The sequence below is a fragment of the Oncorhynchus mykiss genome, chromosome 4, assembly GCF_013265735.2.
Source record: "Oncorhynchus mykiss isolate Arlee chromosome 4, USDA_OmykA_1.1, whole genome shotgun sequence".
Classification (NCBI taxonomy): Eukaryota; Metazoa; Chordata; class Actinopteri; order Salmoniformes; family Salmonidae; genus Oncorhynchus; species Oncorhynchus mykiss.
The window spans coordinates 11,130,343-11,142,929 of NC_048568.1; the positions used below are offsets into that span (position 1 = coordinate 11,130,343).

General features: G+C 44.5%; 1 protein-coding gene across 1 annotated transcript in view; it reads right to left on the reverse strand.

The window, feature by feature from the left end:
• cnksr3 (cnksr family member 3) overlaps positions 1–12,587 on the reverse strand; it is a 42,723-nt gene that overhangs the window by 9,784 nt on the left and 20,352 nt on the right. Inside the window, exons 3-12 of the mRNA XM_036975624.1 lie at positions 9,403–9,605; positions 6,117–6,204; positions 5,208–5,249; positions 3,568–3,687; positions 3,336–3,395; positions 3,145–3,213; positions 2,723–2,869; positions 1,490–1,617; positions 1,055–1,251; positions 509–595 (exon numbers count right to left, since the gene is read on the reverse strand). Of these exons, the coding sequence (XP_036831519.1) occupies positions 509–595; positions 1,055–1,251; positions 1,490–1,617; positions 2,723–2,869; positions 3,145–3,213; positions 3,336–3,395; positions 3,568–3,687; positions 5,208–5,249; positions 6,117–6,204; positions 9,403–9,605 (1,141 nt within the window). The remainder of the gene's footprint in view (positions 1–508; positions 596–1,054; positions 1,252–1,489; positions 1,618–2,722; positions 2,870–3,144; positions 3,214–3,335; positions 3,396–3,567; positions 3,688–5,207; positions 5,250–6,116; positions 6,205–9,402; positions 9,606–12,587) is intronic.

Sequence of the window (12,587 nt, forward strand, 5' to 3'; positions counted from 1 at the left end):
ACAGTTAACCCAAACTAAGGTAGCAATGTTATTAAAAGTTTTATCGAAACATGTTCTCAGAATGTCATTAAATAACCTATCATTTCTGTTCTCAGAACGTTAATAAAGCCTCCCAGGAAATCTTTCAGGGAACCATAGTAAAAGGTTCTCAGAACCTCCCTTTAACCTAAAAATGAACATTCCCAGAACAGGCAAAATGTTCACTTCCGTTCTCAAAATGTAAAAAAAAACATTCAGTTTTACCGGTCAGGAAACGTATGGCTTTGTTCCCAGAACCAATGGGAAACCAAAAACGTACGTTCCCACAACTTCCAAGGAACCAAATGTGCTAGCTGGGCTATTCCGTAAATAGTGCACTACTTTTGACCAGAGCCAGATGGGCTCTGGTGAAATGTAGTGCACTATTTAGGGAATTTGGTACCATTTGGGACACATTCTGAGTTACTGCGCTGCTTTGTTTTGGCGGTGTTTCAACCAGGCAGGTGTACTGTAGCTGTAGCATGCTTACCTTTCCTCCCTTGAGGCCAGGGTCTGGAGGACGAATCCGACATGCCCAAACACGAGTCTACAGGCATGGACAGGGGCCGCTGTTTACCTGTAAAGTAGAGTTCAAATGTTCTGTAATTACTACTTATGCCAATATCAATCTCATCAATCTTTCTGAGTGGGGGTGCAGGAATTGATCTGCTTATAATTTCCAACATTTTGGTAGGCTATTTGTTAGTCAACTATACTTAGATACAGGCAGCTTCTCTTCTGTCATTATATGTTGCCCTAGAAGACTAAATAAACACTTGCTCACCAGAATAATGTCATAAATGATATAATTAATGCATCAATCTAGTTAACATCTGTAAAACTTTCTCTGTCATCTCTGCTTCTTTCACCTAGCAAAGACATTTAGGGACCGGGGAGAAAATGTAATGCAAGTTATGAGTTAACCTATGCGTCACTAGTTCCCACAACTTCCAAGGAACCAAATGTGCTAGCTGGGGTTCTTGTTGGTGTGTGCTTGAGTGTGCGAGCGTGCATGTGTGTCTGTTATGGTACTGACCCCTTGTGGAGGTCCGTTGTCTCAGGCGGGCTACTGGGGCTGGTTGGATGTTGGGCTCAGGGGGAGGACAGACTTTGATCTTGTTGTCATAGTCTGCGATGGTGAAGCGTCGTCTACCCTCATCCAGGAAGGAGTTAGGAGACTGAGAACCCTTTGGTCTCAGTTGGACCTTCACACTCACTTTAGGCTTCCCATCCCTTCGATGAGCGGTATATGAGGTGGAAAAGAAGGGAAATGTCAAGGTCAGCTAACAGAGCACTAATGTGAATTCTAGAGGAGGCTGGTGAGAGGAGCTATTTATTCAATTCCAGCCATTACAATGAGCCCGTCCTCCTATGGCTCCTCCCACCAGTCTCCTGTGACAAATACAATGATGGGTACAAAGACAGAGAGACAGACAGACTGTATAAGTGACTGATTGACTCAGACACTCACCGTGGGGTGTATGGGACAGTGGGTGGAGGAGGGATAAACAGGTCCAGATTGGTCTGCTTCTCTTTCTTCATGAGGGCTTCAGAGGGGGCATGTTTTGGAGACTGGATCTTGGGCATACTGGGGGCACTCTAATACACGAAACAACAAAATACTTGTTTTTAGAAGAAAGATCGTACAAAAATGTTGTCATGTAAAGTCACTGATACCCTGGGCAGAGATATGTGTTAAATGTGTGAGGCAGCTTAGCTGTTAAAACCAGAGAACATTCTCTACAAGTACACTGTATCAGCTAAATGAAACACTACCATTACGTAATATGGCGTTATTTCTAATTAAGCTAACTTTCGTTTGGTAAATCCACCAATAGTGGCCTGGTTTAGTACGACTGTGAGGACCTGAGACCTGGCATGGACACACTACACTTAGCAGACGACTTATTACGCAACAAGGTTGTTTTTTTTTTTAAACCTTTAATTGCTTCCTGCCGACTTCAGAGGTTCTCAGCTCTTTCCCAAGGTCCAATATTGTCCCTAACGCAGGAATAAAGTCCTTTTTAGATTACTGTAATTACATAAACAGATCTAAAAGGCTTTACAGGGTCCATTTTTTTTGTGTTTGTCTGTCTCAAAACCAATGTGTGACCTTTGTTAGGTCTGGGCGGAGTGTAGCCTCTAACGGTGAACTAAGAGACGAGGTGTAGACAGTAAGACTCTTAGACGAGAGATCTCTCTGGACTCGAAGATTAGAGGGTATTCGGGGCACACTGACTCAGCCCACAACTGACATTTAAGCACTATGCAATCTATTTGAAACACACATCCTGAACAGAGCCTATTAGGTCACATTAGACCCATTGTCTCTGTGAACATGAGTCACGTTCAAAACACGTCTGACATCAGTACATGCTCGGACTTTGTGCTGTTCTTTTTTCTTTTTTCTTTTAAGAAAGAGGGGAAGAAGGGATTCGTTGTTCACCCTTACAACCCACCCAGTGGAAGACGCAGCCTGGTTGGCTGAGGAACTGAGGAGTTGGTCCTCTCTTGTCAAACCCCACCAAAAAGAAACAGCTTTGGGATACCACACACACATATTTCACACCTATGGTGACAGATGAAAATACATCCAGAATTGATTCAACACTAGGATATCAAAGGGGGATAAGGGAAGATGGTCTACCTGCCCTACAGGTGTTCTTCAATCAACTGTGTGTGTGTGTGTGTGATGGGGCTCTACCTGCACCAGGGGGGGCCTCCAGCGCATGTTCTTTAGGGGGGCTGGGGTGAAGCTACAGGTACCCGAGGGCCTCTTCTTCACCACCAGACTAACGCCGGCGGTGTCCGCCTTCAGCTTACCCACCAGGTTCTTCAGCTGCCAGCCCACCTGGAGACACCAAAGACAGACAGATTGGACGCCAGCTCGTCAGACACAGCCAGCATCCCAGCCCTCATCATAACCAACATCGTCACAACTATCAACACACCCCATCAACAACCCATTTCCATTTGCGACTGTACTCTCATGCTGCAATTAAACGAGCTATCATCTGCCTGGCTTTCTTGTTGGGCAAGATTAAACAGAAAAAAAAACAGATCTCTCTCTGCCCTGGGTAAGTGGTACAATTGATCAATAGGGGGTAGTGAAGAAGAACCACCTACCACTGTCTGCTTGTTGACCTGGATGACCTCGTCTCCAGCATGGATCCTGTGTGTTCTGTCTGCCGGAGACTGGAGGACAGAGGGTGATAGATCGGGGATGTTTATATGCTCATCCTCTGAGTTCATTCACCCTGACTGGATCCCTCCAGACCATCTTGGACTACTACTATCAGAATGGACGGGATACTCACATGTTCTGTGGTTCCAGTGATGACGTGAAGCCCGTCGTAGGTGGATTTGATATACATCCCCTGAGAAGATCCAGGGCAACATAAGGAAGAAGCAATCGATCTCAGAGACTGAGATTTCAAACAGTACATCTAGCTTGGGCTGAACGTGTAAGATCCCTATGGGCCCTGGTCAAAAGTAGTGCACTATATAGGGCATATGGTGCCACTTTGGACGCATGCTAACTCTTCTCACCAGTCCTTCTCCAGGTCTGACGTTGGTGATGTGGACCTCCTCCAGACAGGCCGACTGACTCTTCTGAGGGTCGGAGGTCATCCTCATTGTCTGCTCACAGATTACGTTCAGAGCCACAGACTGGAATGGAACATATAACAGAATACACTCAGCTACAATGTCTCATAACACCAATAGATTTCACTGGATTGGGAAATAACCATTGTTGTTGTAATCTCGTTCACAAGACACTGCCTCCCAATGTATGCACAAGAGCTATTTTGGTGAGGACTTTGGTGTGGTGGATCTCTGGTGTGTGGTCATTCATGGAGCTAAAATTCAGGAGAGGGGAGGGACAAGGGTTCTTTCAAAAGGCATTTAAGCATGGGTGTTACTTTGCCTTGTGCTTGTATCTCTGTACACTGCCCTCATTGAATTGAAAATGATAATTTTTCACAGGGTATGTGGCACATTCTTTTGCTTTGGATTTGTCTTCTGATAAAAACGTGTCGTGGGACACGTCAGTTGCGCCACAAGGTGTCCTAATTTCGTCAGACGGGTAGGGTCTCCTACAAGGCATGATGCCATAACGTTGTCATTACTTGGTGTGTGAGGCTGTAGTTTGGATCGTCAAAACAAAGGGAGCTGTTTGTTCCTGGAGAGCTCTACAGAACACGGAGGCCTGACACAGACCACGGAGGTCAGAGAAAGACTTGCATTAGCATTGTACAACTTGGCAGTAAACAGCCTAGCATGGGAGGCTGAGGTGATACATCGGGTCAGGCTCTGAGGGAAACTGCAGATAATCCAAAATAATATTATCGGTTAGTTAATGAAGTTTTTAGCTGACTGTGTGAACAAACGGCCCCTTTGGCAGTGTTATCTAACACAGGATGTGGAAGCAGGGCTTCTGTGGACCATCACGGAACTGGGATGCCTCCCAAATGGCACCCTATTCTCTATGTAGTGCATTACTTTTGCCCAGGACTTATAGGGTCAAAAATAGTGCACTATATAGGGAATATGGTGTCATTTGTATAAATAAAGCCCTACACTCATACGGGAACACAGCCCACATCACAAGGATGACTGTAAAAGGGAAGTGTGTGTTTGTTTGTGTATGTGTGTTTGTATGTGTGTGTGCTTCCCCACAAGAATAGTAAACAAACAAACATTTGACCAATTGGGGACATTTTGTTAGTCCCCACATGGTCAAATGCTACTTCTAGGGGGTTAATGTTAGAACTAGTGTTTGGGTTAGAATTAGGTTAGGAGATACGGTTAGTTTTAGGGTTAGAGGCTGTTTAGGGTTAAGGTTAGGTTTTGGCGTTAGCGTTAGGTTTAGAGGTTAGTTTTAGAGTTAGCGTTAGGTTTAGGATTCAGGGAAAATAGGATTTTAAATGGGACTGAATTGTATCCCCAGAAGGTGAGTTATACAAGACTGTGTGTGTGTGTGTGTGTGTGTGTTTGCGTGCGTGTGTGTGTGTGTGTGTGTGCGTGCATATGTACATGCATGCCTGGGGGTACTGTATGTGTGAGTGTGCTTCCTTGCATGTATGCCTGTGTGTATATCTGTGTGCGTTTGAGTTTATTTTGAAGCTCCGGGGCTGAACTGGTAAACAGAGTCCAAACCAGAGATAAAAAGAGGAACCATTACTTACTACTTGTAGTATCTTCTCCTCCATCTCATAAACTGTGCAGTCCTGCAATTAAGGACAGAAGTATATGTGAGAAGATGCTACAGTCAAAACACTCAAGCTACACAGTGGTGGACAAGTATTTGTGAAATAAAACACTGGGGAGTGAACGCAAACAGGAATGCAAAAGTTGCCCAGATATACAGGGACGATGGTTCTTGTGGGCACTTAAATAACAACTCCCTATAAACAGTGTGACAAGATGATTGCATGACAGTTCTTAACTATGGGGAGTAGTGAGGACACTGCTCCGACTCTGTATCCTATTCCCTATTTAATGCGCTACTTTTAACCCGGAACCTATGGGCCCTGGTCAAAGGTAGTACACTAAATAGTGAAAAGGGTGCCATTTGAGACACAGGCTCTATCCTTCACTATGGGGTTTTGTGGAGGACAGCAAAATTGGGCTACTAAACACGTTTTGATCTTTCCTCCTTCCACGTGCTGCTGGTGGAGGGATCTTCAGTGGAAACATACGTGCTTTGAACTGTCAGTGGTCCTGCTCTTATTGCATCCTGTGGTGTGTGTCTGAATAGGGCACACCTTCAGCGAACACTTCCTATTTGAACTCCACCTGAATGTGTAATAGAGCAAATTAAGTAGCCTCTCATGCGGGGTTTTTAAGGTCTCCTTTCACAGACGTTATTGTAAGATGGGCTAACTTTGAAACCACAGAGAATTTTCTCAGAGATGTTTTGCTTTTATGTTCATGAGAAAGGCTCTGTGTGTATTTCGGTGTTGACTACAAGCATGAAAGACATTTACAAGATCCGTCATGCTAATTTCTCAAACCCACAAAAGTTGTTACATTATAGCCTTCCCAAAGTCCTATGAAACCTCATGAGAGTGAATAGTGATTATTAGAGAACAAACCTTCTGAACAGTGGAGGTGAGCTCCAGACACAGCTGAATGATCCGGTTCTTAGTGGAGGTGAAGTCACTGATCCCTGTCAAAGGAGTCCTGTCATAGACACAAACCAGAGGTGAGATGTGAGTCAGTCACCTCCATAAAACGCACCACAGTTGGGGCTTTTACGGTGGCCTTATTACATGACCGCAGTCAAATTCCACGTGACCATTTAGTCATAGTATAGTCTACCTGGCATGAACATGAACCATGGGAAAAGCATCCTCCATTCGCTAAAAAAGTGCATCAACGACATGTATTTTTTCCCCCTGCCCCCGTTCCGAGACAAATCAAAACTAATTGCACACATACATTTATATTATTTAGTATTTGTAAAGGCAAAATTAAATTAAGAATAGTCTGATGGGTGACAATATTTGCCTATCACTTGTGAATTATGTATTATCACTTGTGAATGATGCCCAGCGTGGGCAGTAAATCAACAACAACAAAATTTAAGCACATTAATCCGCTTTACAACCGGTGTAGAGCCTAAGAGACAATTTATGCTTTTTTTTTTCTCCCCCCAATTGGTAGTAGTTACAGTCTTGTCTCATCGCTGCATCTCCCGTACGGACTCTGGAGAGGCGAAGGTCGAGAGCCAAGTGTCCTCCGAAACACAACTCAACCTAGCCGCACTGCTTCTTGACACAATGCACATCCATCCCGGAAGCCAGCCGCACCAATGTGTCGGAGGAACCACCGTACACCTGGTGACCTGGTCAGCGTGCACTGCGCCCGGCTCGACACAGGAGTTGCTAGTGCGCGATGAGACAAGGATATCCCTGCCGGCCAAACCCTCCCTAACCCGGATGACGCTGGGCCAATGGTGCGCTGCCCCATGGGCCTCCCGGTCGCGACCGGCTACAACAGAGCCTGGGCTCGAACCCAGAATCTCTGGTGGCACAGCTAGCCTCAGAACACTGCGCCACCCGGGAGGCCTGACAATTTATGCTTGATCCTAAAATGCTGTCAGATTTTCACCATAAAAATGCATCTTTATAATAAAGCATTACATGCAAAATTGCATTTGTGGTCACTTTTGAGAACAGTGTTTTCCCGCTAATTGTAACGCGCTTACAGCGTACAGCCATGTGCGCATTGCTGCGCTTTTCATGTGAAGAAATAGCCAAAGAGTTTATCAACCTTTTAAGCTAAACGTTCTGATCTGTTGCATCAGCCTCATTGCTTTAAAACATTTTAATGTGAGTGGTTGTATTAATTTGGGATCTATCCCATCCTACAACAGTCCCAGACTGTTTAAAATATGTATTTATTGCACAGAAGGACAAGTTGACCTCTGGGGGATAGTAGATTGTCATAGGCTAGTGCGTTTGCTGTTCGTAAGGCCTACTCATCTTGTTGACTGACAGAAAGTAGGCTAGATGTTGACAGCTCATCGAACATCTTCAAAATGCACCTCGGAATTTACATCCCCAAAGTGTCTGTCTTCACTTGTAGCCTACTTCTTAGCTGAGATGACTGTGAGAATGACCCGATCACATGAAGAGCAGTTTGATATCTGAGAGAGCTATATGAGTGAGAGGTGCTTCGAGGCACGGCAGCCGGAAGAAGGGAATTATAATTATTATATTCAGCCCACGGGCACAACGGCCATTTTAGCCGCAAAAGGCATGATTTTTTTTTATGGGGCATTATGGTCAGACAAGGGGGGTGCCGCTGGGAAATTCAGGAAATTCAAGGCCTGGTGAGAATATGATCAAGTGCTTGTCAAATTGTGAATGAGACACTGACGGAATTTGCAGCCTGCAAAAGAAACAAAGCAGACCCAATGCCTTTCATGTGACTTAAAAAAATAATCATAATTAGAGTCGCATTATTCAGCCTTGGAATGTTTGAAAAATCGAAATATATAGCACAAAGTTTGTATCACAATTAAGTTGCATGAATAACTCAAAATTAAGCATATAGGAGGACCTGTTTCTTTGTTAGCCTATCAACACAGAATAGCCGCATGTGCGCACTTCCCTGGAAATCTTTTGGAGAAAATATCCTTTCTATTTTATTCAGCTTTGTTCAATTGTATTCTTCATACTATAATTTTTTTTTTTTAATTATGACATGGAATTCTAAGCCAATTTTGTCTGCTAAATTAACTAGTGTAGCCCACAGCCATATAGCATAGCAATATCAGGGCCGAACATAAGGACAACTCAGAGTATGCTATTCTGTCCTTCTGAAATAGACTACATTTTCTTCATATCATGTTTTTTTTTTTTTAGACCTATCTAAAATAAATCATGGATTTATTGTGAAGGTGGAGGCTATATTACATGGATTTATTAGACTTTTTCAAAATGTAACATTCCAAAACTTTTGCTTCAGTGGCTTGTAGGCTATGCGTGGAAGCCAGGAGATGCTAAACATGTTTATGTTCTTTTACGGTCAATTACAGTGAGACCGGCAGTTATATGCTCGACAATCTCCGGCTGAAAACATTTCATGACAGCCAAAGCCCTAACCACAGTCAAACACCACACAGTAAACTTAAAACAAGTAACACAGGAATCCTCTCAATGCGTGTACAAACATAACAATCCGTCAGCCATACCAGAGAAAAGACAGGATGGTTAGAGACGTTCAAGTAAACAATGGAAATAGTATAGTAACACCCAACAGTAGGTGTTACAAACACGGCTAACAATACCAGGTGCAATTCTGGGAGTGGATCTGACAATTCTGTATAATGTATCTGTATATTCTGTATAATCATTCAGGAGTGTTGCTATGTGACAGGCGCATGAAAAAAAAGCATTTAAACAACAATAACAACCCTGGTATGTGATTGATTTGCAATTATTGTTGTTGATCTGATGAGAAGTGCTTTTGCTCGTCGTGTACGTGGGCTGCACTACCCACCCTCACGTGTTTTGAGGTGTTACTGATCATAACTGCTGTGATCTGTCAATACAGATGTTTTATTTCGCAGCTGAGATCCTATGGAGTGTGTCTCAAGCTGATAAGAGCACAGGAAATATACCTGATGTCGAACCCTGCATTACTTCACTCTGTTTTGACTAGCAGACAGTAAAAACCTTCCTCGAGTCAGGACTTTAACAAGATAACATGTATGTTAACACAGGCACTAATAGAGCCTAATAGAACGCCTTCCTTCCTGGTGAAATGCTAAGCGTGTCTGTGTGTGTGCGCACATGTGTGTGTGTATGCTTACCTGTGTGTGTTTGCAAGCGTGTGTGTGTGTGTGTTTGTGTGTGTGTGTGTTGCGTCTACCTGTCCAGCCAGGCCAGCAGACTCTTGGCGGCTCCGATTAGCTCCACCACGGCAGTGAGGAAGTCGTTGGGGGGTTTGTGGGAGTTTTTCCTCTCGTACGACGGGTTCTTCCTGCGCTCAGACGCTGAGTTCTGGAGGTTGTTGGACGCCGCTCTCATACGACCCACCAGAGTCTTCAGGTTGTCTGTCTCCACCCCGTAGTTCTGAAAGAATGTTCTTAGTTTTAATGACGGGGATATGTGGTCGTATTGTTTACCCTAACTGAGTCGTTCTGGATAGGAGCATCGGCTAAGTGACTAAAATGTCATGTAAAATGTGTGGAAATATTCTCACAACACAACAATCATAGATGAAAGATACACTCAGGTATTTTGATTCAGTTTACGCGTGGTGGCATAACAAAACTGTCATTAGCATGATGATCATTTGTGCTGTTATCAATTCCGTTGAAAACCACAACGGCTTGGGTTCAGCAAACATTGACCGTGTCCCAAATGGCACCCTGTTCCATCTATAGTGCACTACTCTGGGCCAGAGTCTCATCCCAGCAAACCAGGTTGCGGCAAATGTTCTTACGACAACAAAAAAACTGTCCATTCGTGTTGATGATTATAGAATGTTTGCATAAAACCTTCGCCTGGACGTTCCTTGAACACCTATAATCTGATTCCACATTGTTTCATTTCGGGTGCAAAAAACATTCACCTGATGTTGCAGGAACGTTCCCAGAACACATTATGTCTCTTCTTTAAAGATTCCCTGAATGTTTATTTACGTTGTGGGAACAGTCTGGTGGGAACATTGTGGGGACATCACAAAAGATATGCTCCCAAAACACACAACGGTCCAGTTGTGCGGATGATTTTACAATGTTTCATTATTTGAAGTAGTGCACTACTACTACTACACTACTAGTGTACTACTACTACAGACAGAATAGCGTGCATATTCCAAACTAATAAGTCCTCCTACATTCCTCAGGACCAGTCACCATGGCAGCCTGTGCATGGCCCATCATCTGACTCCAACATATTCCCCACCACGTCCACCTCAATTACCTCAAATCACCAGTGTGTTCTGTGAGAAAGTGTGTGTGTGTGTGTGTGTGTGTGTGTGTGTGTGTGTGTGTGTGTGTGTGTGTGTGTGTGAACAAGGAAAGGATTGAAGAAAATAGAAAGAATGATGATCGCCGCTTCCACCGACAATATACTTAAACGCTTACACTGTTTGATCTTCCAGGATGTTATGATGTCTAAACGCAGCTCTAAGGATTTATAGCAGGCTAACACCTGAAGATCACTGGCCCTGTACCACAGCTGTGGTAGACAGAGCTAAAACAGCCTTATTTAAGTGCAAAGAATTATAGGATGGGAGAGCCCAACAGCCAGTCATCAAGGTCTGATTGAGATCAAACGCTCCAATCTCTGATAATCATTAACATGATCACCAAACACACGCACGCACACACACGCACACACACACACACACACACACGCACGCACACACACACACACACACACAAGCCTCCAGCTAAACAGCTGTTCAGCGCGTTTGTTCCTATCCTGAAGCATAGAAGCAATGAAAACATCTGCAGCTAACGGAATGCCTGTTCCTGTCCAGGCACTGAACAGGGGAAACGGGAGAGGGAAGTAAGCTAGGAAGAGAGCGTGTGAGAGAGGGAGGAAAAGGAGAAAGTGTTCTGTCAACTCTGAGATGTACAGCGGTTCCGATGAATGGGACACAGTTGGAGAGGAGGTCTGCGTCCCAAATGGCATTCTATTCCCAAGTGGACTACTTTTGACTCAGGCTCTGGTCAAAGGTAGTGCTCTATGTAGCGAATAGGGTGCCATTTTGGATGCAGCGGAGAGGTGAGGCTGGGGGTGGAGCGAATTATCTGACACCACCGGACGGAAACCGCAGGAACAATGGTGCAATGGCTTTTCCTGAAAGGGACGTGTGTGTATGAGACAGGTGGGGGGGGGGGGTGAAGTCACATCTGTTTCCTGAGCACCAGGAGATTTCTCCCTGAGAAAATAAAGCTCTGCCCAGAGAGTCCCGTGTTGCATCCCAAATAGAACCTTATTCCCTTCATAGTGCACCACTTTTTACCATGGCCCATAGGATGAGGGTCAAAAGTAATGTGCTATGTAGGGAATAGGGTGCCATTTGGGATGCACCCACCAAGCAAGCCCTCTCTCTTACTGTCTGCCCATTATATAGAAGTATCTATTCCATCTTACGTTGGACATGTTCAAGATCCCAGTTCATTTCCTCACCAAACCTCTCTTAAAAGATAACAAGATCTGGCACACTACCACCAAAGCATTTCACCCATCTTATGGATCACGGATGGACCATGAGGCCACAAAATGGGAAAAGGGAAAGATCTGACACTGCAGAATGCTGGGGGATTGATGTGACCAAACAAAAATGTACAGTAAGGTAAACTTATGGAACTGTAGGTTCATTGAACAACTGAGGGCTGAAATAGCAGAACAAAAAAAAACACTGGACTAGCACACTGTAGAGAGACACACACACACACTTTCTTTGTGGCCATTGTTTGTGTTCATAATTGACAGTCACTCTTCTGTTCCGGCCCCAGTCAGTTGCCCTGTGCCAGTCGGTTACTCTCTGTCCTACTATTGAGTTAGTCAATTCTCACACTAGGAGGTATCAGGCCCCATTCTCTAGCCTGTGGGCCAGACCCTATTCACCCAGACTTCACAATGAAGTAAAGCACGGATTATACTGTACTCTCCTTTTTCAATTTCCCACAGAGGGGCACTGTATCGCACACTACACACTGAACCTAGTTCAGAGAATGAAGCACTAGCATACAGCACATGGTTTTCTAGCCTGGTCAGGGCAGATCTGTTTGTGTATAGCCAATAGGAGTTGAAAAGATAGCGCAAACAGATCTGGGGCGACTAGGCTAGCACACCGCTTTTCCATCCGGGCCTGAAAATCCAACCCAGCACAGTGTATAATTCTTACATCAGCACACTGAGAGAGATAGAGAGAGGAAGGGGGGTGAATAAAGAGAGGGATGGGGTGGAGAGAGAGAGAGAGAGACAGAGACAGAGAGAGACAGACAGAGAGAGGAGGAGAGAGACACTCTTTGTGGGCATTGTTTGTGTTCATAATCGACAGTCACCATCCCTCTTCTGTTCTGGAACCAGTCA